At 34.2% G+C, this 27,109-nt stretch overlaps 1 protein-coding gene across 1 annotated transcript; it reads right to left on the reverse strand.

Moving 5' to 3' along the window:
- Positions 1-7,232: 7,232 nt before the first annotated feature.
- LOC132565388 (uncharacterized) lies at positions 7,233-26,785 on the reverse strand. Its single transcript, XM_060230027.1, has 11 exons — positions 25,883-26,785; positions 24,688-24,886; positions 23,330-23,536; positions 17,551-17,690; positions 16,984-17,179; positions 15,624-15,884; positions 14,918-15,147; positions 12,938-13,061; positions 11,828-12,010; positions 11,230-11,402; positions 7,233-7,397 (listed from the first exon to the last, which is right to left on the reverse strand). The coding sequence occupies exons 1-11, from the start codon at positions 26,783-26,785 to the stop codon at positions 7,233-7,235; spliced, it is 2,781 nt and encodes a 926-aa protein (XP_060086010.1).
- Between the last annotated feature and the right edge of the window lie 324 nt (positions 26,786-27,109).

The raw sequence follows: 27,109 nt of genomic DNA on the forward strand, positions 1-27,109 counted from the left end.
TTGCCCAAGGACACTACCAGGGCAGCAGAGAATAGTCTGTGATATCATTTTCAAAAAAACAATAAATGGTACTTTGATCACTAAATGTGTTAGAAACTCAGACAAGAGATCGCAGAGGGATCTTGGTGCCCACCATTGTTGATATGCTTTTTGAAAGTGGGATCTTTTCCATTCTTTTCTCTTTTTGTTCTTAATGATAAGACATTTGAACATTCCTTTGCAGAAATAAATGATAATCTTTACCTGCCAAATCCAAAATGGCCACCTGGAAGCCATTTTGTTTCTTCTCATCAATTCCAAAAGCAAACGAGCTCAAGGAGAGATCAAAGGGAACATACATGTGAAATTTGAGAGATATTCATTCAGTACTTCAGAAATAGCAATAACAATCTTCACTAGGCAGTCCCTGATCAGTCCAAAAATCAAAAAGGCACAACCAGGGACCAAGGGGAATCTACATATGAAATTTAAAAAAGATTCATCAAGTACTTCTCAGGAAATATCAATAACAATCTTTCAAAGTCAAAATCCAAGATGGCCACATTTTGGCCATTTTGTTTTTCGGTACAGACCCAAAATTAAATGGGCACAACTAAGGACAAAGGGAAACTCACATGTGAAATTTGAGTGGGATCCATCCAGTACTTTTTAAGATATAGCGATAACACACTTGAAAAGTCACAATCCAAGATGGCCACCTTTCCGCCATTTTGTTTTTCTGATCAGTTACAAAACTACATGGGCAAAAAACAAGAGATCAAGGGGAACCTACATATGAAGTCTGAGAAAGATCCATTCAATACTTCTCAAGAAATAGTGATAACAAACCATCCGATGATGGTGGGCTAAAAAAAAAAGAAAAAAAACCCCAAGCTCTAGTGATGATAAGATGAAAGGCAGCTGCAATCTATTTTACTGTAGAATCATTAATTTTGGGTGGTCGGGTGGCGCAATGATAATGCACTTGCCTTTCACCTAGCCATCCGGGGTTCAATTCCTGGAATGGAAGTGAAAAGGTATGAGGTCACTTGTCCAACCACGTGGGTTTTCCCCGGGCACTCCAGTTTCCTCCCACACTAAGACCCCTTGCACGATTCCATCTGAGCCAACAAGAGTGATTAATATACGTTGGAAAACTTGCTTCGCAATTGTTGTAAAATAAAAAAGTTTATATATATATATATATATATCATTAATTTTGGTGGGCAATTTATTTCTGATGATTTCGCTGCCAGTCTTAACCCATGAATTCTCATATTTGAAATGATGATCAACAGAAAATTGACATGTCAGTAGTACTTTACTTCTTAAATACTATTTCACCAAGAAATCCAGAGTCAATGAGATAGCTTCTTTTAGAAAACTGACAAAAATATGTGATTGTACAGTAAAAAAGATTAAGTCAAATATGAAAACTGAAATAATCTATTTCTAGAAACTTCTAAACATTGAAAAAAAAAAAAATCAGTCGTTATGAGAACAAATTCACCTATCAAAATACACAACAATAATTATAAAAGACATAATTTGTTATATTGTCATTGACATCTATACAAAAAAGTATTCATTTTGTGCATGAACGACTTAAATCTAAGTCAATGTATGAAGACTTGTGAAACTACTGAAACACCTGTACAAATCACATTATATATTTATCACATAAACCATGAGATATTCATAAATATAGGATCTGAAAAAGTCAACGATTTCTTCTGAAATAGATACAATTATACAAAGTCTCATAATACAGAGATACACACAATTCTGACCAACACACTCCAGACATCATAAACAGTTCAACATGTAAAATAACTGCACAATCATATAACCAAACAAACATGCTGTTGTTTAAACATTTGATCAATGAAAAATCTAACATACATGTGTATTGTTTAATTATTAAAAACTGGAATTTCTTATTCCAATATCTCAAAAAGCAAAAGAAACTTTTCACAAAATCTTTTCATAATAAAGTATTTCAAATGTAACCAGGTGTTCCTAAAGTGCATGTGTAGGCAAATGTTTCGAGGCAAGTTTAGACAATATATCAAAGTACCACTATTCTGTTGCAGTGAATGAAGTCATGAGATAACAAGGTGTACCATATCACAATATGAAAATATGCTTTTGTGTCAAATGTAATCTTACTTTTGTACTTTAATTAACATCTGTATCAACATAATTTCAACTAATTTACACTATTTGATAGATAGGAAATATAAAAAACCCTTTTTCGAGAAAAAGATGATCCGAACTTTCCGATGATAGCACCAGCAAATTAACATCTTAAACGATGAGCGACAAAAAAAGATCTGAATAAAGATTCGGGCCATGAAAACTATCAGAAATAAACGAATGAATTAATTGAGTCACTATCGTATGTATCAAGAATGAAGTTAATTTACATAACCAAACTGAAGATTATTTTCAAGCTTTGTATTAACCATGATCAAGATACTGGTACTACACAACAATTTGACTTAAATTAATCTGATGCCCTGATTATACAATGAAACTTGAAATACAGAGTAAATTCATCTAAATGAATTTTTGTAAACAAACAAAAGAAAAATTGTAAATGAGATAAATCTAAAATCTTATTCTATGTACAAAAGAAAAATTTACATGGATACAATACCAGTAATTCTAAAAATGTATAAATCTTCTACTTCATGGAGAACGTCCACTGTATAATTTCACCGTCACATGGGGTTGCCAACTCAAAAAGAGATAAAGGTTATACGGCAGATATCTAGAACATCACAGGGAAGACATCAGAGCGATGTATTACAATACCAAATATAAGCAGTAAACTTAAAGTGAATTTTTTATTTTAAAGTGCTAAAGTGAATTTTTGCTTTTCTCACCTCTCATCACGACATAAGATGACGGAAAAAAGTATGTCATAAAAGACAACAAAAAAAGACAAATCTTGTAGTGTTTAAAACTCTGTTCTCAAATCCCGCAGATTTTTTTTCAAACTATTCCTGACAGAAATTACTTTCATAGAAAAATCTTGACAACCTAAAGCATTCTTTGATGGCATCTATAAAGACAGTGATCCAAATAAAAGAATGGATTTCGGATGTAATGAAATATATTTCAGAATAATTAAAAAAAAACAAAGCTTAAACAAAAAAAACAAAATGTGAATCCCACTTCACATTTTCCACCTCCAAAAAAGCTATGATTCAAACAAAAAATAAATATTGTCAATGATAGGCATAACCTGAGCAAAGTCTTGATCTCATCAATGTTTATATGTACATCTGATTGGGATAATGGTTACAAAATGGATTTTATCACATCAGAAAAGAGTAAACACAAGACACTCAAATAGAGACAATTTCAGGGCAGAGACAGAAAATGATTCTTCTCAATCAATAAGCTCAACATATGGCAAAAAAAAAAAAAAAGAATTTATCCAAAAATTATGCATGTATATTAGAATCCCAATCTAGTTTTTATTTATTTAGAGCAAATAAGTTTAAACAATGAGAAGCACTGATAGGCTTATAAAAGTACAAGCATGATTAATAAGCACAGTTGATTATCACAACACTTTCAATTTGCAGAAATTCTGGTAAAAAGTATTTACGAGTTTCTTTTGTTCTAACATATAAAGCTAATGTTTTAGTTTAAAAATTTGTTGACTGAAACCAGACTTTTCTCTATTTTTGTGTTATGAATGAGAATACCTAAGACAAAATCATCAATGTTTGTATATATATAGGCATTTCCCTCATAAACAAAATTTCATCTACACTCCTTTGTGTAAAATTTCGAAGGGAAAAAAAAAATGGAATTTGACATTGAGTATTTGAACTGGTCAGATCTTAACATGTTTTGTATTGGAAAATGGTTCTAATTTCATCGATTAAATTGTGAAAGTTCTCATACCTTGTAGAGAAATTACAAGAAAGATATAGTTGGTATTAGGGTTTCATTTGTGCATGTTTGGAATACTGGAGTTGAGCATTAATGTGGAGATTCTGTAATGAAATACACACACCTCATTCACTCTCTCTGACAAATTCTGTAACAAATTGTCGATTTCGATTGTATCTTATAATTGCAAATTTTCCTTTAAAAAAATTCACCAATTAACAGCATATAAAAATAAAATGCAGAACCATTTTGCAAAATTTGGAAACATCAAAATTTCAAACAGATATCTGGTAAGAACATTGGCTGAAACAAACCTTGATATGTATAGAACAGACACCAGATTAGCACTAGGTGCTTCAACAAGAAGGTTAACACACACATCACATTTATATATATATACTTATGTCCACAACATATATAACATTCACCTGGCCAAAAATACGTGCAATACAGATATATATCATATGCATAGAAAAATACCTTTCCTTTGTCGCTCTCCCTTTCTGTTCTCTCTCACTCAACTCTATATAAATTTTTCTCTCAATCTTAGAATGTCACACAGAATGTATACTGATATTTTTTGTAATTACTTTCTGTCATTTACACAGAAAAAAATATTACGAAAAAGTTTTCGAGGTTCAAGCAAAAGGCCATGCAATAATATTTACGGTTTCCACCTTAAAAATATGCAGTAGCTGTTTCCTCAAGTTGATATGCTATGTCATTGAAAAGCATTTCAAAATATACCTCAATTTAATTTAAATTTGATACATGTATACAAGTGAAGTGCTAATAGATAGAAATTAATACAAGACATGTCTTCTTTTCACTTTGTATTGAGTGATTTTGCGATACATATCAATAATGAACAGATGTTAAACTACCGTAACGCTGGTTATTTTCACGCGTATGATATTTTCATTATATCACTGTATATGAAATTTAATCTGTGAAAAAGTGAGACACTATGTGTACTGTGTATTTGATGTCATTTACATCCAGATCACGAAATTTTAAATTGTTTTTTGATCATTTTAAAAGAAAATCTTTAAGATTTTGACAAGTTACACAGTATCACTCACAAAATTTCACTTCAGCATTACTTCAATTATCATAAAATTTCATTTCATTAAAAATTTTTTATTTTCTAGATTGCATCACCAAGTGATAAATATTACCTGTATTGTCGTACTTTGTGTTACAAGGAAAATTTCCATGGATATGAGCATACATTCAAAGACATCTTACAAATATATAATCTTATTTTAACATTAAGTGAAGAAAATGAAAATAAAATTCTTTATATTTTAACAAATCAAATAGTGAATTTCTGAAAATTCAGAACCTTTGTTCGATTTCCTCTCAAGAATTCAATTAAAAATATTATAAAAGTACTATGTACTAAAACATGACATTTTGCGCATATTTACATGCCTTCAATTTCATTGATAAATCAAAATAATAACAATTTTTACTATGGTAACAAATGAAATAATGTTAGGAAAAATGCCTGCCTGTAGAGGCACCAACTTCTTGAAATTTTCTTTTTAAACCAAAGCTCAAACATGAAATATGCACAATCAAACAATTCATTCAATGATAACACTTCTCTTCACATCTGAGAAAAGTAAAAAATAAATTTCTCTCATTTTTCTTTCTCAGTGAACATTAAGAGTCTTTTTACAACTAATTTCTTTAGGACAAAACTAAAACAGTGAACAAAACTACAAGAAATTGAAAAAAAATTAAAGTCACAAATCACAAAATTTAATATGATTAACACAGAAAAAACAACACATCAAGCTAAGTTTTAATGAGTAGTTTTGTACACATATATGTATAATTCAAACATTGTGAAAATTCAAAACCGAATCAAACATTGTAAGAAGTTGGTACCAGCTAAGAAAGAAACGATAAAATTCTTTCATGTTCAATAACAAAGAAAAAATTTTAACAGTAACGGATACTATTTCCGTATGCCTCTGGATTAACAAGTCTTGGCCCGCTTTTCTAGCTGCCTGTGTTAATACACAAAAGACAAATACGCTTGTTCAACAATATGGAATGTAATGTACAGTAGTCACACACACAACGAATAGCTAACAATATTTGGGGGCGTGTCATTGATTGGAAACAGGCTGGAGAACGACTATTTCAACATAGGCAGCGCCACAGAACAATTTGTGCCCAAATTTCAAAATCAACAATTAACATTATGACAAACTGGTTCTATGATTTTGAATTAAGTAAGAACCTTATTCCTGATTGATGGCAAAGTTGGCAGGGATATAATTTCCACACACACACACACACACGCGCGATTGAATGTTATAGAACTGGTCACCCTCTTCGTAAGGATTCCTGAATGCCACAATAAAATACTTCAACAAAACTTCAAACAACTTCAATATAAATATATGAAAATTAACTAAACATTGACATCGCAATCACAATCTGAACACTTGGTTATTAATTCAGTCAACACATATCTACAAAGTAAAAACATCAGCTTGTTAGTCACTGAAACATTTGTTGATGTCAATCTCTACAGCACTTCACCCTACACAGCACTATACTTATATCTCAGATTTTGCCAGTATATGTATGTATTTTTTCTCAGAAAGAGAATATTTTGTCGGAAAAGAATGGCATGCCAAAATATAAGAGATTATTTTTTTGACAACAATAGTAAATCTACTGATTAATGCAGTACAACTAATTTGTCAGTATGAAACCTAAAACTTGTAGGAATTGTAAATTTTCTGGTTAAAAAATGTTATTTTGACTCAAAATATAAATCTACTTGTTCAATGTATCTGATTTTCAACAGAGAGAATTTTTCACACTCATATGGGATCAATTTCCATAGTCAAACCAAGAGCATCGTCAAAAGACATTGTAAGTGAATTGGGTACAAATAGGATTTTTGTTTAATCTGAGAATTTAAAATTCTCTACCACACAGATACTTTGCACTCTGTGGCAAACACTGGCATACTGCTAACACAAAACTTGTGTGACAAACTTGTTTCTTTGCTAAAAATCTAAAACAAATAAGTAAACATGCCTTCCACCAATGAGGAAATCAACCTTTTGTGGAAAACTGTCTTCTCTTCACTGAGAAATCAATCTCAATAGCAAATGTTTTCCAAAGAGACAAGCATCTCCTTCCTCTGTTGAGAAATCAAACAGAGTGAACAACATTCTTTGCCTCCTCAAAATTCTCTACATTCGAAGACGAATCACTTCTTGTGACAAACATATTTTTTAGATATTAACCTCCAATGCAAACATGCTTTGCTCATGTAGAAAATTTCAGTCAAATGGCAAGATGTAGTTGTCACATCAATAAAGCACCTTTTCCCTTCCAAAAGCCTTAATACACATGTCAACAAGTTTGAGAACATTTCCAGCAGCAACATTAATCTGAGAGGCTATTTCCTCCGAGTTCAGGTGATTGACGTATATATCAGGTCTCTCGTAACCTGCATCCAACACCTGATCAACCACCTGTAACACAGTTAAAAACAAGCAGACCATAATTTTCTTGATCAGCAGAAACTTAACATGCCTATCATTTTTTTTATCATCAGAAACAAATTTGTAGATAAATATATATAGTATTTACCCGCAGTACATCCAGGTTGCCAACACTTTCAAAGTGAATGGGTGGGCTTATTACGCAAAATAAAATAGCGATTGTTCATATTTTAACATAGTATATACATGTAAGGGTAGGCTTATTATCAGACGTGTTCTTATTGCTAGATAATGATGATATCTCCTTATTTCAATCTCAATTTTGTTCAAGAATCTCCATTTTGTTCTGTTACAATAATTTGCAGTTATTTGACCTTTGACCTAAATCTACAGGTCAGGTGTCATTCTTTTGTGAATAATATTCAGTTTAATGTCCTCAAAGTGTCTTTGTTTCTTAAAAAAAAGTAACAACAACGATAAATAATACATAGGGGAGGAATTTCATCTCTTCAAGTACATTAATCTGTTCTTGACTCTCACATCAATATCACAACTCATTTTCTCGTCAAAGATGCATTGTTCTGTCTACTTTTCTCATCAAGGTTGTGTTGTTCTGTCTACTTTTGTTGTCAAGGTTGTGTTGTTAAGTCTACTTTTGTTGTCAAGGTTGTGTTGTTCTGTCTACTTTTGTTGTCAAGGTTGTGTTCTGTCTACTTTTGTTGTCAAGGTTGTGTTGTTCTGTCTACTTTTGTTGTCAAGGTTGTGTTGTTCTGTCTACTTTTGTTGTCAAAGTTGTATTGTTCTGTCTACTTTTGTTGTCAAGGTTGTGTTGTTCTGTCTACTTTTGTTGTCAAGGTTGTGTTCTGTCTACTTATCTCAACAAGGTTGTGTTGTTCTGTCTACTTATCTCAACAAGGTTGTGTTGTTCTGTCTACTTTTGTTGTTACAGTTGTGTTGTTCTGTCTACTTTTGTTGTTACAGTTGTGTTGTTCTGTCTACTTTTGTTGTCAAGGTTGTGTTGTTCTGTCTACTTTTGTTGTCAAGGTTGTGTTGTTTTGTCTACTTTTGTTGTCAAGGTTGTGTTGTTCTGTCTACTTTTGTTGTCAAGGTTGTGTTATTCTGTCTACTTTTGTTGTCAAGGTTGTGTTGTTCTGTCTACTTTTGTTGTCAAGGTTGTGTTGTTATGTCTACTTTTGTTGTCAAGGTTGTGTTGTTCTGTCTACTTTTGTTGTCAAGGTTGTGTTGTTCTGTCTACTTTTGTTGTCAAGGTTGTGTTGTTCTGTCTACTTTTGTTGTCAAGGTTGTGTTATTCTGTCTACTTTTGTTGTCAAGGTTGTGTTGTTCTGTCTACTTTTGTTGTCAAGGTTGTGTTCTGTCTACTTATCTCAACAAGGTTGTGTTGTTCTGTCTACTTTTGTTGTCAAGGTTGTGTTATTCTGTCTACTTTTGTTGTCAAGGTTGTGTTGTTCTGTCTACTTTTGTTGTCAAGGTTGTGTTGTTCTGTCTACTTTTGTTGTCAAGGTTGTGTTGTTCTGTCTACTTTTGTTGTCAAGGTTGTGTTGTTCTGTCTACTTTTGTTGTCAAAGTTGTATTGTTCTGTCTACTTTTGTTGTCAAGGTTGTGTTGTTCTGTCTACTTTTGTTGTCAAGGTTGTGTTGTTCTGTCTACTTTTGTTGTCAAGGTTGTGTTCTGTCTACTTATCTCAACAAGGTTTTGTTGTTAAGTCTACTTTTGTTGTCAAGGTTGTGTTGTTCTGTCTTCTTTTGTTGTCAAGGTTGTGTTGTTATGTCTACTTTTGTTGTCAAGGTTGTGTTGTTCTGTCTACTTTTGTTGTCAAGGTTGTGTTGTTCTGTTTACTTTTGTTGTCAAGGTTGTGTTATTCTGTCTACTTTTGTTGTCAAGGTTGTGTTGTTCTGTTTACTTTTGTTGTCAAGGTTGTGTTGTTCTGTCTACTTTTGTTGTCAAGGTTGTGTTGTTATGTCTACTTTTGTTGTCAAGGTTGTGTTCTGTCTACTTATCTCAACAAGGTTTTGTTGTTAAGTCTACTTTTGTTGTCAAGGTTGTGTTGTTCTGTCTTCTTTTGTTGTCAAGGTTGTGTTGTTATGTCTACTTTTGTTGTCAAGGTTGTGTTGTTCTGTCTACTTTTGTTGTCAAGGTTGTGTTGTTCTGTCTACTTTTGTTGTCAAGGTTGTGTTGTTCTGTTTACTTTTGTTGTCAAGGTTGTGTTGTTCTGTCTACTTTTGTTGTCAAGGTTGTGTTGTTATGTCTACTTTTGTTGTCAAGGTTGTGTTCTGTCTACTTATCTCAACAAGGTTTTGTTGTTAAGTCTACTTTTGTTGTCAAGGTTGTGTTGTTCTGTCTTCTTTTGTTGTCAAGGTTGTGTTGTTCTGTCTACTTTTGTTGTCAAGGTTGTGTTGTTATGTTTACTTTTGTTGTCAAGGTTGTGTTCTGTCTACTTATCTCAACAAGGTTTTGTTGTTCTGTCTACTTTTGTTGTCAAGGTTGTGTTGTTCTGTCTACTTTTGTTGTCAAGGTTGTGTTGTTCTGTCTACTTTTGTTGTCAAGGTTGTGTTGTTCTGTCTACTTTTGTTGTCAAGGTTGTGTTCTGTCTACTTATCTCAACAAGGTTGTGTTGTTCTGTCTACTTTTGTTGTCAAGGTTGTGTTATTCTGTCTACTTTTGTTGTCAAGGTTGTGTTGTTCTGTCTACTTTTGTTGTCAAGGTTGTGTTGTTCTGTCTACTTTTGTTGTCAAGGTTGTGTTGTTCTGTCTACTTTTGTTGTCAAGGTTGTGTTGTTCTGTCTACTTTTGTTGTCAAGGTTGTGTTGTTCTGTCTACTTTTGTTGTCAAGGTTGTGTTGTTCTGTCTACTTTTGTTGTCAAGGTTGTGTTGTTCTGTCTACTTTTGTTGTTACAGTTGTGTTGTTCTGTCTACTTTTGTTGTTACAGTTGTGTTGTTCTGTCTACTTTTGTTGTCAAGGTTGTGTTGTTCTGTCTACTTTTGTTGTTACAGTTGTGTTGTTCTGTCTACTTTTGTTGTTACAGTTGTGTTGTTCTGTCTACTTTTGTTGTTACAGTTGTGTTGTTCTGTCTACTTTTGTTGTCAAGGTTGTGTTGTTCTGTCTACTTTTGTTGTCAAGGTTGTGTTGTTCTGTCTACTTTTGTTGTTACAGTTGTGTTGTTCTGTCTACTTTTGTTGTTACAGTTGTGTTGTTCTGTCTACTTTTGTTGTCAAGGTTGTGTTGTTCTGTCTACTTTTGTTGTCAAGGTTGTGTTGTTCTGTCTACTTTTGTTGTTACAGTTGTGTTGTTCTGTCTACTTTTGTTGTTACAGTTGTGTTGTTCTGTCTACTTTTGTTGTCAAGGTTGTGTTGTTCTGTCTACTTTTGTTGTCAAGGTTGTGTTGTTCTGTCTACTTTTGTTGTTACAGTTGTGTTGTTCTGTCTACTTTTGTTGTTACAGTTGTGTTGTTCTGTCTACTTTTGTTGTCAAGGTTGTGTTGTTCTGTCTACTTTTGTTGTCAAGGTTGTGTTGTTCTGTCTACTTTTGTTGTTACAGTTGTGTTGTTCTGTCTACTTTTGTTGTTACAGTTGTGTTGTTCTGTCTACTTTTGTTGTCAAGGTTGTATTGTTCTGTCTACTTTTGTTGTCAAGGTTGTGTTGTTATGTCTACTTTTGTTGTCAAGGTTGTGTTCTGTCTACTTATCTCAACAAGATTTTGTTGTTAAGTCTACTTTTGTTGTCAAAGTTGTGTTGTTAAGTCTATATTTAGCAAAATGGACACACAATCTGAAAAAAAAAATCCTCTTTTTTTATCCTTTTTAATTCTAATGTTTTTTTTCTTTGATTTTTCTCCACATACTAACCTCCATGCCTAGAGAACATATTGAGTGTAATGACTGTCCAGACTTGGCTGGACATTTGAAGCAGTACATGGCCTTGTACACCACATTAGGGAACTGACAGTGATGAAAGTATCCTAGTAGGTCCAGACTAGTGTCCTGGAAAGCTTGGTCAGCCTCAAAGTTGATCAGGTGACCTACACATAAATATCCTCTTAGATTACAAAAAAAAAGTAAGCAGGGATCTGAAAAATATACACTCCAAATCCTCAGAAGTTGTCATATGTAACCTTTGACCTCTTACTGATCCCAAAATCTGAATTGGGGTTATCATAACACACTTTATGGTGTGACCTTAATACTCAAATCTCAAATTTGTGAGATGTTTTGTAAAAAAAGCATGACCTTTGACCTCTTAGCCATAAAGTATAAAACTATTGAAGAACAATAATCAATATTATTATGGTGAGTACAGAAAATTTATGGATGCAGTTACGTAAAGATACAAAAATGCAATTCTTCGGTTTACCTACATGGGAAGCAAAAATTACTTTCCTAACTTTATGGAAATTTTGAGGAAAAAAGTCAAGATGTTCCATTTCAGAGAGACTCAGCAACATACCTTTGTAACCAAGATGGAGGTTTTTGGAGTGAAGAGTCTTCGTAAGATACCACAACAGCACATATTCCAATTGCATCTTTTCCATGCGAGAGAAGGGCACAATGTTTGCAGTCATTCCGTCCAGTTTGTTGATATAAACAGACTCATTCTTCACCACACGAGGTACAGAGGCAGTGAGCAAACCTGTACAAAATGTCAGAGAGTGCAGACCAGTTGAGAAGAATGACAATTTTAACTTCTGTGATGGCATTCAATGGTTTTCTTGATATACTGTCATCAAAAGAACAATCTCCAATTTTATTTATTAATAATCTACATATCACCTTTACAATACAGGCTTTAGTACTGCTAGAAAATGCCAAGAGCACAACATACTTCTGCTACTATACCATGTATCAAAATATCATAGTTGGATAGTCTCTAACCTCTCACACCGACACATGATAATAATATAGTCTCTACCACTCACACCGACACATGATAATAATACAGTCTCTAACCACTCACACCGACACATAATAATATTAGTCTCTAACCACTCACACAGACACATAATATTATTAGTCTCTAACCACTCACACAGACAAGTAATAATAATAATCTCTAACCACTTACACCGACACATAATAATAATCTCTAACCACTCACACTGACTCATATTAATAATATAGTCTCTAACCACTCACACAGACACGTAATAATAATAGTCTCTAACCACTCACACCGACATATAATAATAATTATCTCTAACCACTCACACTGCCACATAATAAATTGTCAAATGTGACCTTCAACCTTGTAACTCTGACCGACATGCATTTAAATGTGATTAGGTGTAGAACTTGATGTTACGATATTTCTGTTTAAATGTGAACCAAATCTGTTGAGAGGTTATCAAGATATGACAAAGATTCAGAAGAGAACAGTACTTGATATGACAGGACTAAACAGATGGACACAGACAATATAAGAATAGTGTGGTGCTAAAACTGGAGATTTACAGACAATACAATGACATTACAAGTTCATGTTAATGACAAAACTCCATAACACACATGATATTCTTTTATATTAAATTCATGAAAAAAAGGAAAACTTGTGAAACATTACCTGTAAGTGATCCAAATTCAGATTTTTGTGTATTCAGGATGTTTTTCCATCCACTATCTCCCTTCACAAATTCCAGGTCAGCCTTGGATAGAGACCATAGCATGGAAGGCGGAGTATGATACAGCTAATAAGAAATCATATATAAAATCTGTTGATTCTGAAAACTCTCATTCCCATTCAAATTCATGTCAAATTTTTACATATTGCATTCTTGCATTTCAAACTTTCAGATTTCTGGTTACCGGATCTAATTTTTGAACTTGATTTAAGAGTCAGAAATCAAACAAGAGGTCCATAGGGCCTATTTTGCTCACCTGGTATCGTTTGCTGAAATTGATTAATCTAAATTAAAGGAAAGTATTTTAAAAGTTTTTACCAATTTCTATTTGGCCCAGCTCTTCCCGTCCTAGGAGGTGGAAACACACCTTTTACACAAATTGATCACCTTTCACCAAAGAATGCTTCAGACCAAATCTGGGCAAAATCCAATTATTCGTACAGGAGAAGTAGGATTTTAAATTATTTGCTCTGCTTTCCCTCTTTGGCCCTGCCCATCACACCCCAGGAACCAAGACCAATCATTGTTACAAAATTGATCTGCCCTTCCCTAAAGAAATCCCAAATTCTGGTAAAATCCATCACTCTTGCAGGAAAAGTGGGATTTTAAAGAACTTGTAAAACTTTCAATTTTCAGCCCTACCCCTGAGGCCCCTGGAGGCAAAGACAAACCATTTATACAAAATTGAGTCCCCTTCCCCAAAGAATGATTCGGACCAAACATGGCCAAACTTCACTCAGTCATTCATCATTAGTTGTGATTTATAGAAAAAGTTGACAGATGAATGGACAGATGACAGACCAGGTGGGCTAATGAAAGTATTTCTTATGCCATCTATCAAGATAAAACAGTATAATACATTTAAGACAAGAGGCCCATGGGCCTTAACGGTCATCTGACAAAAAGCAAGCCAAACCTAGAAAGTGGGTTGAGGTCATTCATTTGAACAAACTTGGTAGCCTCTCCTCCAAGCATCTTACAGGCCCAATATCAGCACTCATGGACTTTTGCTTGTTGAGAAGAAGTCGTTTGTATATTTTAACATATTTGACCCCTGTGACCTTGAAAGTGGGTTGAGGTCATTCATTTGAATAAACTTGGTAGCCTTTCCTCCCAGCATGCTACAGACCCAATATCGGCACTCATAGACTTTTGCTTATTGAGATGAAGTCCTTTGTATATTTTAACATATTTGACCCCTGTGACCTTGAAAGTGGGCCAAGGTCACTCATTTGAACAAACTTTGTAGGGCTCCATGCCAGCATGCTATGGGCCAAGTATTAGCCCCCTAGGCCTTCTAGTATTTGAGAAGAAGTTATTTAAAGATTTTGACATATTTGACCCCTGCGACCTTGAAAGTTGTTCAAGGTCATTCATTTAAATAAACTTGGTAGCCTTTCCTCCCAGCATGCTACAGACCCAATATCGGCACTCATAGACTTTTGCTTATTGAGATGAAGTCCTTTGTATATTTTAACATATTTGACCCCTGTGACCTTTAAAGTGGGTCAAGGTCATTCATTTGAACAAACATGGTAGCCCTTCACCCCAGCATGTCACAGGCCCAATATCTACACTCTGAGCCTTTTGGTTAATGAGAAGAAGTTGTTTAAAGATTTTAACATATTTGACCCCTGTGACCTTTAAAGTGGGTCAAGGTCATTCATTTGAACAAACTTGGTAGAGCTCCATGCCAGTATCCTCTGTGCCTTCTAGTATTTGAGAAGAAGTCGTTTGAATGAAAAGTTTACGGACGGCGCACGGGGCACGGCGCACGGCGCACGACGACGGACGAAGCATGATGACTATAGGTCATCGGACCCTTCGGGTCAGATGACCTAAAAATTGTCAAAGTTATTACTCTGTGATTATAATACATAAGGAACTTATTATATGACACAAAGAGTAAAGCTGTTTCTTACTCCAAGTATGCGGTCCAGTCTAAAGGCCGCCATGTGAGCAATATGGTACTGATATGGTCCTGACTCGGCAAGGAAGATGCCACGAAGGAATTGTTTCTCTGTCTGCAGCCCCTGTAGGTCTACCTGCATCTTGCCTCCAATATTTGACCCAGTCTTGCCGGTCTTCATGTTGTGTGCTTTTACAATTTTCTGAGTGAGCATCTTAGCCTCCCAATCGCCATCACTAAAACCTTTAAAGGAAATTCAAGGTCAGTTGAAGGTCAATATCATGATCAAAATTAATACTGTATATCAATCTCATTTTTTCTGTGTTTCTAGCTAATAGATACTTTATTTTTCTAACAACAAATAGAAATTGACTAGCATTTTTTCTTGGATATACAGGAGCTTAAAATCGATGGGATACAGACATGTTCCAAACATACCAGATCAGTGTCAACAGAGTTCATCTCTTTTAATTCCTAACTTCCACTTGTATAAAGTGACTCCCTGTCTATATAACTACTTCAGAACAGTTCAAATAATTACTGTGAAGAACAACCACTTGTACAATGTGACCAACAACCATCAATTTTGGACCAAAATTTGGTCTGAAAATACCATTTTCTGTAGTGAGTTTTATTGATTTCTTCACAAGAGAGAAGGAGTCGGACTAACCACAGGACCATTACAATGGTACAATTTCTGAACAATATTTCTTCCTTACCTTTGAGCCCCAGGTGTGCCATTAGTCGCCTCTCACGGGCAACCCGGGCATCATTAGTAAAATTTAATGTGTGTTTTAGACATTCTAGTGGTGTTTCTTTAGAGGGTTTGACCTCGGGAGCAGGTGTAACAAACACTGGTGCAGCTTTTCCTCCAACCTGACCTCTTCCTACAGTCTCAGATGATTTGATGAAAAGTGTTGCTCCGGCGTTTCGTTCCGGTTTTGTAGTGCCTGAATTCTTTGCTACCATTGTCATCAAAGCTGAAACAAACAAATTTGTCATCAAAGATCAGGGCATACAGTTGACTCTTGAAATTTTGTCTAATTTAGAAGTCAAATCACAAATCTGAAAAGTCAAAATACATGTTAAATAGACATGTCCCTTTTGAGTCAAAACTTATTTTTGGAGTCAAAACACATTGTCAAAGTATGTTGAATACCTCGACAATTATATACTATAACTTTGATCAATTATGATGAACATTCCCATGTAAACAGTGATTAATAATTGATATCAGGGTTTTTCCCACATATTTAGAAATGGGCCTTTTATCTCATTTCGGGAAGAAAATTGGTTAATTGGAAAGGAACTTGTGTATTTTGGAAATTTGGCCTTATTAAGAAATAATTTCAATTGGGATTGGGCCCAACATTCAGCCCCAAGGAACCTCCAGAAAAAGCTGTGATATTCCACTGCATACTTCTATTACGGTATGTACACTGTACAAAGTTCTGGTAGTTCCTGTGAACATCAAGTTGAATGAATAGTTAGACAAACTCAAGGCCTGAAACTTGATCCCAAACAGGCTAGTTCTTGGGAACACAACACATCGAAACCTCGGATCATATTCAAATGATGAAATACAGCTAGAAGTCCTGACCACTGACTACAGTTAGATTTTTATATTAACTAGAGCAGGCTCAAAGCAGCTTTGCTAGAAGATGTGTGTGAGAAGTGTGACACTTCCTTAAGAAGTTCTTATTTGTACCGAAAAACTCCAAAGGGCAACACCAGCAAGAACTAACTAATATAAAATGATAATATATGGTTATTTACTGTACACTTCCTGTCACGCTTTAGAAAAGTGAACAAGTTGATTCTCTTTGGTTCAAATAACTGATAAATGATTTCTCTCAGATTGGTCAAACAATCAATTTTTATAATGTAACCATGTAGAAAACCGTATCAACTTTGACAAACGTTGTATTACACAAGATGTTTAAGCTAAATAAATAATAACCTCTGTGAGGTGAAGGGAGAAAAAATCTCAAAACCTGCAGGTAAGAATTTTAATGTTGTCACATTAAGTATGACGCTTAACTCAATTTAACAGACGTAATCTTAATCTCAGCTACTCACTTGCAATATCTGGGTTGGAGGTAAACACAACAAAAGCTTTACAAACAGGATCAGAGTCACAGGTCGCCTTGGCCTGTGTGAGGCTATGCACCGTGATCACACATCCCCAGGCCACACGGGATGCTGCACATGTGTAGTCATTCATTCCAGGAAAATTGGATTCAGCTATTCGCACATAGTCATGCTGCACGTCGGGCTTAATTGAAATAACACACTCAGTTATAAAATTGCTAACACTACACTTCTTAATTCATTAGAATTATCAAATTTTTTTTAACATGATTTATATAAAATTTCTTGTTTTGTGAAAAGAATAAATTCAAAACTTCATATAAGAGTTTGCAAACATGAAAGTAAAACATCACCATAGTTAGGCAGGTTCCATAATGATTTATTATATATGATTAACCACCATATATTAAATACAGGCAGAATATCTTGTCAAGCTTACCATATAAAAAGTTAGACAAGGTAATCTTACAATAATTATTACACACCTACCATATCTTAAAAACATTAAATTTGACAAGTTCATATTGCAACCAGCATAGAGTTAGGCAGACTCACCTTGCCAAAGTTAGGCAAAATCTTATTAGCCATGATCTCTTCCTCTCTTCTGCGTTTCTCCATTTCCTGTTGGTTAACTACTGGCTGGATAGGAACTTTCGGTTTTACAACGGGTTTCCATTGTGATGAATCCAATTTTTCTAGAGCAAAAAAAAAAAAAAAAAATGATACTTTTCTTATTGTTTCCAAGAGTTTGAGTTTCTAACATTTCGAAACTTTAAAAATGCTTGAATATATATGATAATGACTGAGTAGTGACCAAAGATGATGAAAACACATCAACCATAAATAAAGCAAAGGTTATCAAAAATGGTTGAAAATATTTCAGCTTTGACATGAACACTACATATTTCTGCAGTAAAATGTTAAGTACACTTGGTTTACTTTCTCTCATTTATTTTTGCGGAGCTCAATATTCACAGTTATTTTTTTAAAAATCACTATTTCCTGGATGCAGGATTGTGTGGATCAACATAGCTCAATAAATCTACTTATATGTATACAACCAGTTGGCACACAAATTAATTTCTGGATTGACTACACAAATAAGGAGCAAAAATGCTGCCACCCCATTCCAGAAAATCACTAAACTGTCACCTGGACATTCTGACATCCTGTTTCATCTGACTAGTGGACACTCTGACATCCTGTTTAATCTGACTAGTGGACATTCTTACATCCTGTTTAATCTGACTATTGGACATTCTGACATCCTGTTTAATCTGACTAGTGGATACTCTGACATCCTGTTTAATGTGACTATTGGTCACCCTGACATCCTGTTTAATCTGACTAGTGGACATTCTGACATCCTGTTTAATGTGACTATTGGCCACTCTGACATCCTGTTTAATGTGACTATTGGACATTCTGACATCCTGTTTAATCTGACTATTGGACATTCTGATATACTGTTTAATGTGACTATTGGACACTCTGACATCCTGTTTAATCTGACTATTGGACATTCTGACATCCTGTTTAATGTGACTATTGGACATTCTGACATCCTGTTTAATGTGACTATTGGACATTCTGACATCCTGTTTAATGTGACTATTGGACATTCTGACATCCTGTTTAATCTGACTTGTGGACATTCTGACATCCTGTTTAATCTGACTATTGGACATTCTGACATCCTGTTTAATCTGACAATTGGACATTCTGACATCCTGTTTAATGTAACTATTGGACATTCTGATATACTGTTTAATGTGACTATTGGCCACTCTGACATCCTGTTTAATGTGACTATTGGTCACTCTGACATCCTGTTTAATGTGACTATTGGACATTCTGACATCCTGTTTAATGTGACTATTGGACATTCTGACTTCCTGTTTAATGTGACTATTGGACATTCTGACATCCTGTTTAATGTGACTATTGGTCACTCTGACATCCTGTTTAATGTGACTATTGGACATTCTGACATCCTGTTTAATGTGACTATTGGTCATTCTGACATCCTGTTTAATCTGACTAGTCGGCTAGCTGACATCCTGTTTAATGTGACTATTGGACATTCTGATATACTGTTTAATGTGGCTATTGGACATTCTGACATCCTGTTTAATGTGACTATTGGACATTCTGACATCCTGTTTAATGTGACTATTGGCCACTCTGACATCCTGTTTAATGTGACTATTGGCCACTCTGACATCCTGTTTAATGTGACTATTGGCCACTCTGACATCCTGTTTAATGTGACTAATGGACATTCTGATATACTGTTTAATGTGACTATTGGCCACTCTGACATCCTGTTTAATGTGACTATTGGCCACTCTGACATCCTGTTTAATGTGACTATTGGCCACTCTGACATCCTGTTTAATGTGACTATTGGCCACTCTGACATCCTGTTTAATATCACTATTGGTCATTCTGACATCCTGTTTAATCTGACTAGTTGGCTAGCTGACATCCTGTTTAATCTGACTAGTTGGCTAACTGACATCCTGTTTAATCTGACTAGTTGGCTAGCTGACATCCTGTTTAATCTGACTAGTCGGCTAGCTGACATCCTGTTTATCTGAACTCTGGATACCTGGATTTTCTGATAATTTTGTTGCGGCTATATGATATTTTCTTCAGTATTGTGACATACAGCTCTAAAAAATTTCTGCACATCATTTATTTCAAGCTGAAATATAATTTTTTATTTGATTTTTTTTCAACCCATCTGAATTTCAATCCAATCAAAACAATCAAGGTGTCTCACAAGTTTTTTATGATACATATTATTCAAATTTAAATGATAAAAATCTTTTTTTTTCAAAATTAAAGTGCAACAAATAAATTTACAAGATAATTGACAAATGTTGTTTTCATCAATATTCTAAAAAAACACATGCAAATCATTGAACAAAAACTTGGTTAAAGATTTTGGTAACAAAAAATACAGATGCATGTTTATCTAAAATGTGAAAATGTCTGTCAGACATAAATGCCTTCTCTCAAATGCATGTTAGTATCATTGTTTGATAAATTTGCATTAGTTGTCTTCTATGGTCATTGCCCTTTGACCTTGATCAATGACCATCTTATATCAATAAGAATACTTTGGGGGCAAATATGAACCATATCTGTTCAGAGATTGTCAAGACATGACATTAATCAGATCCAAAATGGGATTGTGTAACAGGAAATAAGCGACATGCCAGACTGACACTGGAAATCTTGTATGTCCCATCCCAATGTAATCTACTTACAACTGTAATTCTACAAACGTTAAGCTCCAAGATCAAACACTAACTTTACAGTTGTATAAGTTCTAGTAGGCAAAGCAGATCACAAAGAATCTAATGTAAGGGAACTGGCAGGTACATTAGCATTATAAAATGAGTCACACAAACTTTATATCTGTCAGGTACAACAAACTTTATATCTGTCAGGTACAACAAACTTTATGTCTGTCAGGTACATTAGCATTATAAAATGAGTCACACAAACTTTATACTTATGTGGTTGGAACAAGAACTTGGGTTCACCAAAGCATATATTACACAATTCACTTATCATTTAAAAAAAGGCTTCCTTTTGGCTTCTTTACATAAGTTAAAGAATCATCACCTATTTCTTGAATAAAAAAAGTTAATAATAATGGTTTCAACAAGATAACCGTACTGAAATTATTTGTAGGGTAACCAAAACAGAAACATACTACTGAAAAATAGTAAAAAAATCCTTCACTTACCACCAAATTTTGTAATAAAAGCTTTAGTAAACAAGGGCTCCGTGAATCTTTTTGAGTGCCAGACTTAATTTTTAAACTTAGTAAACAAGGACTCTGTGAATCTTTTGAGTGCCAGACTTAATTTTTCTATACATCCAGACGTTGGTAAGAAAGAAATGGAATTTGTCCTGACATATATAAACATGTACCAACATTTCATGGTAAAATAGTAACACTGCATTTACTTCGTAGTTAATCATCACAATGATGTTCGTTTGATATAGCAGATGTCTCCAATGTCCATAATTAACACTAGCATTGTTGATTGACTAAATACATTGTATTTCAAAATCAATTAAATGGTTGAAATTACTCTATGTCAATTTTCTATCAATTTCTGTTGACAATCCTCATGAAATGATACAAAGACTATACACCTAAACCAGACTAACCCCTAACTGTATATATTTGTAAATTAAACCACAAAACTCTCTGTTGAAAGTTTGTTGTATCGTATATGAGATGCAGAGATTTGAGTTTAAAAGCGGGGTGATTATTAATCAATAATTAATTAAAAATGATCTTTTTTCTGATCATGAATTATGGAAAGACAACCATTTACAATCAATACTGAACATATTAAAAGTGAGTTTTATTATTATTATTGTTTTGAGCTTTAATGAACAAAACATGAGTAGTTTGGGCAGGTTACAAAGCTTAACACATTGATTAACTATATCAATAGAGTAAGTACAGTGGTAAGTCAAACAGACACAAAAACACAATAATCGTAAGATCTTAAAACAGAACTCGGGAAACGAATACATATCATAAGCACCTTTACATACCAGTAGATATATTTTCAAGGGAATTATTTCAATGACACACACTTAACTCAATAAAACGAATCTTGATATTTCTCAAAATTAAAAAAAAATAAAAAAAAAATAACATCACAAATGAGTTGAAAACATATTTATGCGTTATTCCACGATACTTCATTATTTATGTTGGGCTTGTTGCTTTACTTCATCATTTAATGAACCAAAAATTGATTTTCTTATGATATTTAGAAACTAAATCAATTTGAAATAATATTCCTCAATGGTATACACGTGTGATTGCTCTAGCAACAATTTAGTCCTGAGAATCAATTAGCAAATCATGACATACCAGTAATTGCTGTATTTTAGAGAAATGTTTGTCTAGACAGATGGACAATTAGACAGACACTGCCTAGACATATGGACAATCAGACAGATGGACAATTAGACAGACAAACCTTGACCCGGTGCAAACTTGTTAAACCGACTATAAGATTGCGACATTAGTAGGGAGTTATAAAGGTTCCTATCATCAGTACTCCTCTCCACAAATATCAAAATCAAATGACAATGATTGAGATTGCTGTGAAAATATTATTCAACAAGTCTAATTGGTGTTTAAAAAGTTGCAATTTAGACCCAAAAAACCAACAAAATTTAAAGGTCATATAAAAATTAATTTCAATAAATTAATCATAAAGTGAAAATTATTCAATAACTTCAAAAAATGCATATATGTTTCATATTGTATGACGTGGTCAATTTTTCTGTTTAACAAGTTATCACAGCACTATATTTGGCTCACTGAAAGGCCAGCCAAGCTAAATTCTATAAGGTAAGAAAAAAAATCGGACCCTTTACAATAAACAGAGAATTTTATTTGGATGTCAGTGCCATACAACATCTCCATGTGCATTTAAAATGAATATATCTTTATTCAATATATGAATTGATATAAAATGTACCAATATTTCTCATATCACAACGATTCAAATTATAATCAATATCAGACATTTTCAATACTGTAGTATTAATATTAGAACTATTATCAAATTTTTACTTTAATGTCATTAATGTTAAAAATAATTTGAATCACAGTGATTATAAACAACTGAAATGTTTACAAAAACTTACCATTTTGTTTATGTTGGGCTTTAACTGATAGAAAATCAAATGCACAAGAAATTATTTTGCTGTCTTCCAAGTTGTAATGCTAATTTCATCAATTTTTGAAGGCATAAGTGCAACAAATAAGCTAAGTGTATTTAAAATTATATGCTTTTTACTTGCTTTCCTATAAGGACATCGGACAAAGTCTGATTCGAATTGACATTCTGAAAACCCATGGTCATAAATGAATCTATTGGGATTTTTACATTTGAAGATGGAGATTTCACATACAAGTATCGATGAATAAGAGTTTTCATTAATGAAGTCAATATAGTGAAATCCAAACTGCAAATAACAAAGTTGTGAATTAAAGTTTCAGTAATATCAATCATATTAGCCCGAAATCCAGCACAAAGGGGGTTTGTTATCTGAGATTGTGAATTTGCAAAGCAAAGGTGGAGCAAAAAAATAAGATCTTGTGGAAACTTTGCAGCAGACTCAAATAAACAGATATCTTTTAACATCTGTATATAAATTTCACACCAAGAATCCTATAAGACAAATGAGAAAATGGTTTGGAAATGTTCATGTTAGAAATTTTCCACATTTTATGCAATTTTACAACACAAGATATGGTATTAAGAGCTAAAGAAAATTTTACCTGCTGTTGATCTAAGCTGATCAAGCTCTTCCATCAACTGTGATGTTGTGATTTCCAGAGTCAAGATCTTTTGCTTCAATTGAGATACTTTATCACTTTCAGAGGGAGGTGGATTGACCAGCAGCTTTTCCAACAATTCAACACCCAAAGTTCTGAGGTTCTGCTTAACATTCCTACCAACACAGCGTCCATTCTCACAAGGAATTTCTGAAGACGAAAGAAATGGCATTCAGGACATCTGATAAAGGATTTCACTTTTTACTGGGAACCCGTCAGATTTAGATAAAAAAATAAAGGAGATTTTTATTACTATTTTAAATCTGTGTATTTTTCAAAATCAAACGGAATAAAAATGAAAATTGAATTTCCATATGACATAATGCATATTTGAAATGTAACAGAATACAGTGTGTATATTTATCTGTTACAGCTTACAGTTTATTTATGAAACATATGTGCGCATAATAAACAGAAGAGTTCCTCACAATGTAAACGTTTTGATGTACTTACGCTAAATCAACAAGATACAGAAACATTTATATAGTAAGTTTCTGGTTTACCTTAACCAGAAATCAAGTGAACAAGAAACTGAAATTTGGTTTTGGGTTACATCAATTTAACTTTGAATGTACAAAAAAATAAATCTACCATGTTTATCTTAGTTATGTTTATTTGAATAGCTGAAGATTTTAGTATGTTTGAATTTCTACAATAAAGCTTGAAAAAATATTAAGCAGGTAAAGATCTTTTTCAAACAATCTACAGGTTGGAAGTTCTTAGTGAAACTAGTTCTACTAACTTAGATATACAAGGTAGATCATATATGCAGTTTGTTGCTTTTTTATTTTTTAACCACTTTAGATTTTCACACACAATATCATTAACTGCTTGCATGGCTTGGACATAAAAACTCACTATACATGGTTATGGCCTCTAAATTCTTGGTGTATTTAACCACAAGGGCTCCAACATCCATGGCATATGGATAGGGTTCAAAACATACTAAACATAGCCAGGGCCTCAAATCTCATTGGACATGGTCAGGGCAGAAATTAACTGTTCATGGTCAGGGCCTCAAACTTCATAAAACATGGCCAGACTCTTGAGCAAAACCAGCTGAACACAGTCAGGGACTAAAACCTCACTGTTCCTAGTCAGGGCACCAAAACTCACTGTACAAAATCAGACCTGTACACCCAGTAAACCTGGTCAGGACTCTGAAACATGATCAGGGCCTCAAAACTTTTGAACATAGTCAGGGCTTAAAATCTCACTGTACTAGGCCTGGGCCTCAATACTCACTGTACATGATCTGGGCCTCAATACTCACTGTACATGATCTGGGCCTCAATACTCACTGTACATGCTTACTCCACTGATTTTACAGTCTGATTCCACCTGGCACTTTTTTTCCTCAAAAGACAATTCATCCAAATCCACCAGCTTAATCCACTGATCCACCAATACAAAGTCAGAAGCTTTGACAGACCCTATACAAAGACTCCCAAGAGGGCTGTTTTCCAGGTACTTCAGCAGATCTGTCAACTGTATGGCATACTGTGAAAAGAAAATGGGTACATGTTCTCAGTGTGATGAAACCTATAAATACAACTGTATCTTTAATGTACAGTTCTCCAAATAGTGATGTTATATATATATCTTCTTTCTTTTTTAACAACTTCTATACAAAACTAAAACTGATGGAAATTATTGATAACTCTAAAGTAGTATTATCATTCCAAGTCTTTTTGCTTGCTAGATGACATGCATATGTTTATACTCCTTAGTACAGATCTCTACAAAAAAACAGGTTATTCATGGGTGTGTAAGCTGTGTTAGTGTGTGCTGTTGTCCCACATAATACTTTTATGTGTAGCTACAGCTGTTATTTACAGAAAAGAATGGCCCTTGTGATACCAGCTCTTGCTGTATAATATGATAACCAAGATTTTCAACCTCCACCTGTCCGACATTGTGATCAGGTTTTATATTTATAACAAGAGTTCCTTGGAACTGTATGTGTTGCCTGCATAAAGTGTCATGGTCCAAAGAAAGTCCAGAAAACAATATTCCCAGAGAATTTTCTAAGTTCATAGGGGCATTACTCTGCAAAGAAGGGTCACAGACAACCAGGAATCAAACTGAATCTGTACCCTTCCGACAAGAAGCCATACACTAAATTTCATTTTGATAACTCAAAGCATAACCGAAAAAAGTCCGGAAAACTTTCATATGGATGCCGCCAACATGTGATGACGGACAAAGTGATCCCTATGTATCCGCCAGCTCTGCAGACGACACAATAATTAGTTGTAATCTGAACCTCCCTCTGTATGACGTCAGGTTCTGAATTAAGAAATATCGTAACCAGTTGTAATCTGGACCTCCCTCTGTATATGACGTTAGCTTCTGAATTTATAGATACCCTTACCAGCTGTAATCTTGACCTCTCTCTGTGTGACATAAGGTTCTTAATTTATAAATACCCTAACCAGGTGGATTCTTGACCTCCACCATTATGAACTCAGGTTCTAACTTTATAAATACACTTACCAGGATTTTGGACCTCCAGCTGTATGATGCTAGGTTTCCAATATTCACAGACATGCCTGGCTCAGTGACTAGAATAACACCTTTCTTTCTGATGTTGTAGTTGATGCTATCACCCCTGATACAGTAACCTTGAAGCTTAATGATGATGGGATGTTTCAGTAACGTCAAGAATACTATCTCTCGTAATAAATTGTAGTTTCCCATCACCTGGCATTTGTCCGCATCATATCTTGACTGCATACATTTGATCTTACTGTCCAAATCCACTGCCTGACTTTTTATGATGACTTCGGACCCCCTTTTGTCAATGAAAGCCTGATCGACAAATTTACGACGGGTAATCTTTACTGAACGTGACACTCGAAGATAATCAATATCTTTACAAGTCATTTTGCTATATATGTCCAAGTCCAAGAGGAATGTCTTAACTTTAAGAGCCATTTCTATTGCGTCCGGAGCCTTCCCCAAATCAGAAGGATTCAAATCTTTCAGTACACTCAGAAACTCTGACTTCAGTGTCCTGTCAATAGATGGTGTGTTACCACTGTTGACTGCATCCTTGTTACTCATAATGTCAGCTGGTTCTCTGGCAACCAATCTGCTTCTACCAAATGATCCACCTTGGAAATTTTGACCACTGAAGTCTGGACGTACCTGTTGTTCAACGTTTACAGAATCTCTGTCAGAATTTTGATTGCTATGATAATGATTATCATAATCTTGGTGAAACTCTTTCAAAAATGCATCTTGAGGTTTATAGAATTTTGGATTTGATTTTTTGTAAAATGATGATCCATTACGTTTAGAATTACTGATTTGTCTGTAGGTTAGAAATACCCCGATCAACGAACAAACAAGTAAAAACACTGTCCATCCTGTGCGATATCTCATCCGACAGCGCATTCTGTGTGTGTAGTCAATCAACCTGATGCACCAAATAACTTTCAATAAAACTTCATTCCGTCATAATAAGTAATTATTTGTTGTTAAAACGGCAGTGTGGGTCCAACTACTATTTGCGCTTCATGTTGCTTAGTAAAGAAACCTGAAATAAAGAAGTAAACTAATAATATAGAGAAGCAAATCGATAACAAAAGATGTTACAAAACGTACAAGTCAACCAAAGTGTTATGTTATAAACACCTGTGTTTGTCTTCATCTGTTCATCCTCAGTCAATCGAATTGGTAAATTGACGTAAACAAACTATCCAATTGGTCGAAATTTAA

This window comes from Ylistrum balloti, unplaced genomic scaffold (assembly GCF_031769215.1).
Source record: "Ylistrum balloti isolate Yb309-2 unplaced genomic scaffold, AGI_CSIRO_Ybal_v1 Utg369720, whole genome shotgun sequence".
In the NCBI taxonomy this organism is placed as follows: Eukaryota; Metazoa; Mollusca; class Bivalvia; order Pectinida; family Pectinidae; genus Ylistrum; species Ylistrum balloti.

Excerpts from the sequence above, each read along its gene's own strand:
- LOC132565388 (XM_060230027.1), bottom strand. The coding sequence starts at position 26,785 with ATGCGCTGTCGGATGAGATATCGCACAGGATGGACAGTGTTTTTACTT. Across the intron at positions 24,887-25,882 it reads GCTGGAGGTCCAAAATCCTG|TATGCCATACAGTTGACAGA; the intron begins GTAAGTGTATTT and ends TTCTTTTCACAG. Across the intron at positions 7,398-11,229 it reads TATGTTCTCTAGGCATGGAG|GTGGTTGATCAGGTGTTGGA; the intron begins GTTAGTATGTGG and ends ACTGTGTTACAG.